General features: G+C 57.7%; 1 protein-coding gene across 1 annotated transcript; it reads right to left on the minus strand.

The window, feature by feature from the left end:
- Positions 1-5,591: 5,591 nt before the first annotated feature.
- On the minus strand, positions 5,592-8,768 carry SIX1 (SIX homeobox 1). The gene is made up of 2 exons (XM_051769932.1): positions 7,913-8,768; positions 5,592-6,940 (listed from the first exon to the last, which is right to left on the minus strand). Exons 1-2 carry the CDS (start codon positions 8,470-8,472, stop codon positions 6,652-6,654), a joined length of 849 nt encoding a protein of 282 aa, XP_051625892.1. The 5' UTR covers positions 8,473-8,768; the 3' UTR covers positions 5,592-6,651.
- Positions 8,769-9,099: the final 331 nt, after the last annotated feature.

Genomic DNA, 9,099 nt, shown 5'->3' on the forward strand with positions numbered 1-9,099 from the left:
GTTGCACTCAGTATGTCTGCCCACTTCATTAGGCACTGTGTCTCCTGGGGACAGCACAGCTCCAGCATCCCCACTGCATCCTTTGCCTGCACTCTTCCATCCAAAAAATAATCCCACCTCCCTGACAAGTACCTTCCAGGACCTCTGGGGATGTTTTCACAAGGTGCACTTCTGCCAACAGATATTCATAGGATCATAGATTAATAAAATCATAGACTTGTAGAATCACAGAATGGTTTGAGTTGGGAGGGACATTAAAGACCACCTAGTTCCAAGCCCCTGCCATGGGCCAGGACACCTTCTGATAAATCAAGTTGCTCCAAGCCTCATCCAGCCTGGCCTTGAACACTTCCAGAGATGGGGGATTTCTCCTGGCTCGAGCTTTGGCACCTCCCCCTCCCACAGGGTGGCAGTGATGTGTATCACAGCCTCAACTGTCCCAGCAGTATAAAACCAGCATGTGCTTCCCTCACCATGCACCCAAAAGACACCAAACACCCAGGAGAGGATGAAATATGTCAGGGCATCCCCTCCTCAGCTCCACTGCAAAGGTCACATGGCATAAACCACCAGTGGTTCCATGTGCCCACAGGGTTGGAAGCCACCGTGACAGGGCACAGAAGTGTCCCCAGCAGCTGCTCATTGCTGAGCCTGAACAGCACTCCCAGCTCCTGCTCACTGGGGTCCTGCTCCTGCAGAGAAGGGATGCAGTGGGTGGGCAGAAGGCAGCCACTGCCTGTGGAGACAAGCAGCCCCTGGCTGGGTGCTTGGGCAAGTTCTCTGGTTCCTTTGTGCCAGTACCTCTGCCCAGCCCTGGAGGGCTCCCAGAAAGGGAACAGCAGTTTATAAACTGGTGCTCCTTCCCTCTTGCACTCTTTCTTTCTGTGGTTCCCTGCCAGCTCCGGGAGATTAGGCATACAAGATCTTAATTCCCTAAATACATCTCTGATTTGCTCCAGCATGACACTGCCCTTCTGTTGAGTGAAGTGTGCATCGAGGCTATGCCCATTCCCAGCCACAAAATCCCTCCTGTGCCTGCATGGACAGGGCTACAGATCCCTGTGACACCCTCCACCCTGCACAGGGCAGTGGGAGCAGTGGAGGGAGGGACAGGCGCCCTTCGGGGCTCAGGAGAAGCGCCCTGATGGTTTGCAGATGTGATTTCATTTTTCAATTGTTTCTAATTTGTTTGGCTTTGGTTTATTTATTTTTTTTATTTTTTTCAATTCTAGAAAAGAGACAATTTCTTCAGGGAGTGTTAGCCACGAGTCTCATTTGGCATTGTTTTCTAGTCAATTGGTTTTGTCTTGCATTATTAGGAATATTATATTACATAATGATAAGCCACTTATTTTGGGGACTGTAAAGGGAGGCAGCGTGGGCAGCACCAGCCGCCTTCCCCATTTTGTCATCTGCCCTTGATCTGACCTTCAGCAGGTCTGTCATCTCCCTGGGTCTCAGTTTCCCCTCCTGTAAAACAGGGCTGATCCCCGCTCTTGCTATTAGCTTAAGAGTTTTTCCATCCTTAAGTCATAAAAAGAGGAGTTTTTCCCCTTTTTTCCAGCCTGAGGATCTTCCATACCTTTTCTATCATGGTTGAAAGCCATTGGAGTCTGAGCAGGTACAACACTGTACCAAAGCATCTCTGACCTCTGCAGGTCTAAGCTGGGGATGAGAAGCTAAGATGGAGATGGGAAGGAGTCGCTCTGCCCACAGAAGCATTTTCCAAAAGCACTGGACATGTGAAAACAGGAAACCGTAATTGAACTAAATCTGCCTCTTTAACCTCATTATTAGGATTGGGATTATATGCTTCGGAGAAAATTCAGCCTCTGTTTAAAATTTGGGGAGCTGGAGCTGAACGCCAGCAACCACAGGGGGGAGAGGGAATGTTCCTGTGCTTGGTGAAAAGTCCAGCTGGAAGGAAAGACAGGGTGGCACAGGATGGGGGTTCAGCCTGGTGCCCTTTCCAGACAGCATCAGGCTGCTGCTGGGGGTAGCGCTGATAATCTCTGGGGAGCCTGGTAATTTGCTCTCTCTGCCTGAAGAGTAAAGCAAATTTTCCTTCATTTCCATATTTAAAACTGTGTCCACATCCAGCTGGGAAAGATGACAGTGTCTCAGGTTACTTTGCACACTTGAGCTGCACTAAAGCTCCCGTAGATCCGGCCTCTGCCACCTCTGCTCTCCCCACACAGCACCTGGTGCCCTCAGAAAACCTGACGGCTTTGGCCACAACAGGAATAGCAAAGTCCGTCCTTGGAGATGAATTGCCACAGCCAGGATGTCCAAGCACCGTGTTCTGCTCCTGCTAATGACATCCACACACCTCGGGCAGGTTACAACACCTGACCCTGAAGGCAGTTTGTACAGACAGCAGTGTCGCTCCCACACTGAGCTCTTCCTCGGGTGCAAAATTACTGACAGCAAAGCACATTGGGCAGGCAGACAGAGAGATATTCCACCTGTGCAGTGCCCATGAGCTGCTCTCCAGAGAATAGTAGGAGTAAGGGAGAAGCTCAGAGGTGAAGTGTTATCTCGGGGCATGTGCTGTTTCCTTTACGGGGTCTGCAGAGTCTGAAGCACTTCAAGAACAGTTAAACAATTGTTAAATAGTACTTTATCTTCAGGCTGGATAACAGTGCAAGCAGCTGATGCCTGCCTAGTAACAGGTAGCTCCATAAACCATCTACCCGGGAGAGAGGGAGTTGGGATGCCTCAGCCCAATCCTGCCTATCCCGCACACCCAACCTCATTCCAGCTGCTGACATTCCCAAACCTGTGTGATCAAAATGAGACTCCAATGTCTGGCTATTCAGGCCTAATTTGCAAAGACACAGAGTACAAACAGTGCCACATCTCGGCTCTGGGCTTCTGGAGTTGCAGCTGGGGATGTGAAAGCTTTAGGGAGCCAGTCCTGGAAATGTTGCACTTACATCCATGGGCTGAGCAAGCATCCACTCCTCATGGCGGGCCTCTGTGGAGGATTTGTCAGCACATGGCCCAGGGCTGTGGGGCCAAGAGTGGGACCCTACCTGCCCCTCTGGGAGGCTGGGGGGCCGGCAGGGAAGGGGAGTGGGCAAGGGCTGGCAGTGGGGCAGGGGCAGGGCAGGCGTGTGGTTTGTGCTTGGGACAGCGCTGGCTCAACGTGACATAAGAAATTAACTGAGGAGAGAGAGAGGAGGGGACTGGCTTTCTCCTTGGGAGTTTGTTTTTATACACTGAATTTCCTGCTTGGGGAATCCAAGCACACCCCCACAACCCCCCAGGCTGCCCCCAAGGTGGAAGAAGGCTGGGGAGCAACGGGCTGCCCCTCTGACACCGATGGAGGAAGAAGCGCTCACGGTAGAGGTGACCTTTCTAAATCCCTGCTTTGGACAGACATTTCCAATAAGTGCTGAAGAAAAGCCTGCCAGTTCCAGCTTTCTCAGCCTGCTCTCCATTTTCCTTCCATCCTCTCCAGGCTGAATTTAATCCGAGAAGGTTCCTTTGAGCTTTTGTGTGTTGCTGGGGGAGATGTGGGCGCACAAGGGATCGCGTTACAACTTTCATTTCCTGAAATGTTTGAGGGAACATCCAGGGTTTTATCCACACATCAGGCAAAGTTGAGGGCTCGGATTTCAGGTCTTGTCACTCAGCTGTCACCAAACAAATGAGCTTCTCAGAGCTGGAGACGGAGAGAGCTACCTGCTATTCATGACCCCGAAAGCAGGTGATCACTCATGGGAAAAGCAGGTAGAATTAATCATTCCGCTGTTCTCCATTTCCTCCCCTTTTTTGGCTGACCTGGACACAGTGTGAAATCTGTCCTGGGGGGTGAGCGGGAGTGGAGGGGTGCAAATTAACTCCTTCCTGCCGGTGGAAACACAAAGCAGCGCTAGGTGAGAAAGAGCCCCAGGCTGCCTCCCCAGGCTGGCTCTGCTGTGAAAAGCTTGCTGCGAGGTCAAGCCTAATCGAGAAGAGCTCAGCAACCTGCGCCTGGCTCAGCTCCAGGGCCTTCCTGCTCCTACCTTCCTGTCGGCCGGGGAGTTGTTTCCAGGGAGGTGCCCTCAGCACCCTCCATCCCTCGTTGCCATCGTCCGCCTGTTGGCAACGTCATCCCTCTCCTTTTTGGGGAAATGGAGGGTCGGGGAGTGGGTAGGGCTCTCCGGCCGGGGGCGGCGGGGCACGGCGTGCGCGGTCCCGCTTCGCTGCCGTCGGGCCTGAGAGAACCCCCGGCCCGGAGGTGTGCGCTGGAAAGGGGGACTCGGTCAAGGGGGGCATCCCCTGGAAGCTTCCCCTCACCCTCCGACAGTCAGCCCTGCCGCTGCCTGTGCTCAGGAAGCGCCTCCGCGCTGTTTGCTTTGAAAATAACCCCTGGTTTTTGAGTCCCTGCTTGGCTTTCCCGCCGCGCAGGGCTGGAGCCTCGGGCAATATTTATTCTTCCTCTTCAATGAGCCCGTGGTTTGGGAAAAAAAAACGGAGCTGGGGCACAGAGCCCACAGCTGCTCACCCGGAAAACCTCCTTCGTGTCCAGGGGTTTTCCCCCCTTTCTGCCCGAGGGGCTGGGAGCGGCTGCGCTGCTTCGTGACGGATCACGGCGGGGCTGGACGAGTCCCCCGGGAAGAGTGATGAGGGTCCCCGGGAAGGGCGAAGAGGACGAGCCTGGACCAGGGGGCAAGGACCCACCCGTCCCGTCCTCTAAGGTCCGGGCGAGATTCGCTCCCGGTCGCCCTCCCGAGCCGGGCACTCGGAGTCGAGGGCGCTGCACACGAAGAAGGGGGTCCATGCTCCCCCCACAACGTCTGTTCTTGCCCCCCCTCCGCCCGCGGCCGCAGATGCGCGCAGACAAGCAGCTGCGCGCCCACCCGCGCGGTTTGCGCGTCCCTGCGCGGGATTTGCGCCCTCCGAGCTGCTCCCACGGAGCCACGTTGTGCCCCGCCCGGGCGGGTGATCCCCCACTGCCCCGGCCATGGCCCCACAAAGGGTCGTGGGCGCAGGAAGGCCGGCGGGATCTGGGCCAGGTTCCCCGAGGGGGCAGCCGGTGCCCATCCAGAGGGAGAAGGGAAACCATCCCAGCAGCCCGGGCACCGCGCTCCGGCTCCCCCGCAGGGCGAGGGGTGAGCACGGATCCGCCACCCCGTCCGGGCGCGGGTGGGAGCCCCGCGGGGGGCTCTGAAGCGTGTCCTTGTGCCAAGGCCGGCGGATCCACTGGGGATTGAGCGGGAGACGCGCGGAGCGCTCCGGCCGGGCAAGACCCTCCTGCAGAGGGTGACATTTCTCCATGGCCCAAGACCCCGAGCACAAACACGGCAGTGACTTAAATAAACACGCACTTAATGATGCAAAACGCTAACAGGGGGGACCGGCATCAGCGAGGCCCCGACGGGGCGGGCGGCGGGGGACAGCCGCTCCCTCCCGGCCGGGAGCGCGGCTCCCACGGGATTATTCCAGGCAGGGCGGGCCCCCTCTCCCAGTCCTTCCTCGGTTAGGACGGCACCGGCTTCCCCGCAGCCCCGAAGCACCTCCGCTGCAGCCCGTGGGGAGGAGCGTAAGGGTGGGCAGAGGGGCACGAGCAAAGAAACCCTGCAAAGAAAAGCGCAGCCTGGATGTTCTGCCATCAGCGTTGTTTAATTTAGACTGTTTAGGTACAATAGAAAATAAACCTGAAAGCACATGCGATTTTTGGTAACAAATACTCGAGACAGGCAGCGTCATCCGCGGGCTCTCTGCAAGCCGGAGGAGGGAGGCGGCGAGCGGGGACAGACGGGAGAAGGCAACGGGGAGCTGGTGGAGCAGCCCGGGGGATACTCTTTTAGGAGGAAACGGCCGTCGACTTTTATTATTACTATAATTCTCCTAATTTTTAGCCACATTGTTGCATTTCACCACCACGGAGGAGGAAGCTGAGGGACGTGGGCCCACAAGAGCCCACTCAGTAACTGCATCGCACGGCCGCACTCAGACACAGGCACTTGGTAAAATTCTAATACTGAAGCTTTTGATTTTTTTTCACTCCTTTTTTTTTTCTTTTTTTTTTTTCTTTTTTTCTTTCTTTTTTTTTTTTTTTTTTAATTTAAACTACATCGAAATCTTTCTGGTGAAGCTAAATACGAAAAATGTAAACGTAACTTCCCCTTCCTCCTCCCACTCCGACACAGGGCTCAGTACAGCGGTTCGCTCCCTCTGTCCCCCCATCTCAGCTCCTCGGGGGATCCGGCCGGGCAGCAGCAGGGATGTGCTGGTCGCCCCTGCCCCACCGCGCACTGGGATTTGTTTGGGTGGAATCGGATCCAGCTGGGGTTAGTTTTTTTATTTTCCTTTTTTTTTTTTTCCTCTTTTTTCTTTTCTTTTTTTTTTTTTTTGTAATTCCCGTTGGGATCAACTTGTTTGAACTCGAAGGGCTGACGAGGGTTATTGCCGCTCTTTGCGTTTGGCTACGTGGAAAAAAAAATAATAATAATAAAAAAATCGTGGTGATTGTGGGAGAGGCTGGGGGAGGGGGGAACTGGAGCAGGAGCCGATGTGGGGTTGTGTGAAAAGAGCCGAGAGTCCCGTTAAGAATCAGCGGGTGAGCTGTAAAACCGGGTGCTGTCCTCTATGTACAACCCAGAGCCTCTGTCCCCGAGCAGAACCTCCTCTCCTGATCCTCCGGCCGTTCACCGAGGGCCTTTAGGATCCCAGATCCACCAGGCTGGATGTGAGGGGTCCCAGCAGCGAGTCCTGGAGCTGGTGGCCTTGGAGGCTGTGAGGGGTCTGGGATGTGGCTAAACCACTCAGGGAATAGCCGGAGCTCCTGGCGTGGCTGAGGTTCCCCTGCAAGAGCAGGACCGAGTTCTGATCCGGGCTTTGGGGAGGAGAAAACTCTTCCTCGGAGCTGGACATGAGGGGTTTGCTCCCATCCAGAGGCGAGAGTTGGTTCGGTTTGTTGGTGGCCGCGTTGTTGTTTTCCGTGTTCTCCCTGCAGAAAGGTAAGAAAAAAAAAAATCCCACAACGGGGATGTCAGGGCGGGCAGGAGACAGCGGGGATGGGCATTGTGCTAATGTCCCCCGTAAATCCTTCGTATTTAATTCCAGCGTGGGAGCAGATGCTTCTCCAGCGGGGGAAAAAAAATCCTAATATTTTCATAACGGATCATCCCCATTTCTTTTACCCCTTCTATAAATAAGCGCACACCGCACAGCCCGGTAATTTAGGTGAGGAAGAAAAAAATGGAGGGAGGGATTTTTTTTTGAGAGGAGATTTTTCTTTCTTTTTAATCAAAAATGAAAGTGCGGCCGGGAGACGAGCAGGGTGCGAGATTTTCTCTTGGAGGCTCGATGGGGAGGTTGCTGAAGGCGATGCCCTCCGTGGCGCTCTGTTTCTCCGGGCCAAGCTGCCGCCTCACTCCGAGGCCACCCCGGCGCCTCCCGGGGTGGCCTCGGTACGGGGTGGCGGCTCGGCCGGGCCAGCGTGTCCCCATCCCGGCCTCCCTCCGATTCCCCCCACCTCTCCATCCCGGAGCTGCATCTCTCTCCTCCTCCGGGCTTCGGTGCTACCCTGACCGATCCCCAGCAATGCCCGACCCGGCATCCCGACCGCTTCCCCGGAGGCTCCGGGACGGCATCGCTCCCGGTTTGCTCGGGGCAGCAGGCGGCAAACAAAGGCGGCGGAGCGGCCTGGAGAGGACGGTGAAAGCCTCGTTTGTTCCCCCCGGGCAGGTGGGGTCGGGTTGATCTCGAGTGGAAAGCCCACTCGGGTTTCCACAGAAGGAGAGACGCAACACGGTTTACGATTTTAAAAAATGGGATTTGGAGGGAACCGTGTGTTTTCGTCGCTCCCATCCCATCCACCGCCGGGTAGTCGCCGCGCTCCCGGGGTTCCCAACCGACCCCCGCAGGGTGGAGCAGGGAGAAGAGGGGGAGATGGAGTGGATGAGGGGGTGGCACGTACCTTTCCTTCGCCTCCGCCGCTCGGTCCCGTTGCCTCCTGTTCTTGAACCAGTTGCTGACCTGGGTGGTGGTGAGACCGGTGGCTTCCGCCAACTCCCGCTTCTCCCGGGGGGACGGGTAGGGGTTGTGGGCGTACCATTCCCGCAGCACGCCCCGGGATTTCTCCTTGAAGCAGTAACTGGTTTCCTCGCCGTCCCAGATGGTGCGGGGCAGAGGGAATTTTCGGCGGACGCGGTATTTGCCGACGGCGCCCAAGGGTCTGCCCCGCAGCTTCTCGGCTTCCACGTAGTGCGCCTTCAGCCAGAGCTGCTGCAGCTTGGGGTGGTTGTGGGGGGAGAACTGGTGGCTCTCCAGGATCTTGTAGAGCTCGCGGAAGTTGCCGCGGTGGAAGGCCACCACCGCCTTGGCCTTGAGGACGCTCTCGTTCTTGTGCAGGTGGTCGCAGGCCGGCAGCGACCAGAGGAACCGGCCCAGCCTCTCCAGGTTCCCCCCTTGCTGCAGCACCTCGCAGACGCAGGCGACCTGCTCCTGCGTGAAGCCAAACGACGGCAGCATCGACATGGCCGAGCGCGGCGGCGGCCGCAGGAGGACGAGGAGGAGGAGGAAGAGGAGGAAGAGGAGGAGGGCACTCCGCGGGAGCGCGGCGGCGGAGGGGCGCGGGGGAGGCGCCCGCCGGGCCCGGTCCCGGTGCTGATCCCGATCCCGGTGCCGGTCCCGGTGGCGGCCCCAGAGCGGGGAGGCGCTGCGGCAGCCGGGGGCGGTGTGTCAGGCTGAGCGGGGATGCTCGTCGCGCCGCCGGGGGGACTTTGTCCCCGCTCCGCCGCCGCCGCGCTTAAAGCGCCCGAGCCCCCGCGCCGCGCTGATTGGGCACCCCCGGCCCGGCCCGGCCCAGCCCGGACAGCCCAGCCCAGCCCAGCCCGGCCCGGCGGGCAGAGCCTCGGCACGGGCGGGCGGGGCCTGGCGGCGGGGACACGGCCCCGGACACGGCCCCGGCCGCGGCTGCGCGTCCCGCCACCGCCTCTGCGCGGGTGCGGCCCCGCCGCCCGCGCCCCCGGGCGCATCCCCGGGGAAGCCGCTCCCGCCGGGCTCTTCTTGTCTTTCTTTTTCGCTTGCTTTCTTTCTTTCTTCCGTCTTTTTTTTTTTCTGCCCCAAAACTCCTGTCCCGTCCCCCCCCCCCCCCCGCTCCGC

The sequence above is a fragment of the Manacus candei genome, unplaced genomic scaffold (genome assembly GCF_025592945.1).
Source record: "Manacus candei isolate 608988 ecotype Guabito, Panama unplaced genomic scaffold, ASM2559294v1 h1tg000113l, whole genome shotgun sequence".
Taxonomy (NCBI): domain Eukaryota; kingdom Metazoa; phylum Chordata; class Aves; order Passeriformes; family Pipridae; genus Manacus; species Manacus candei.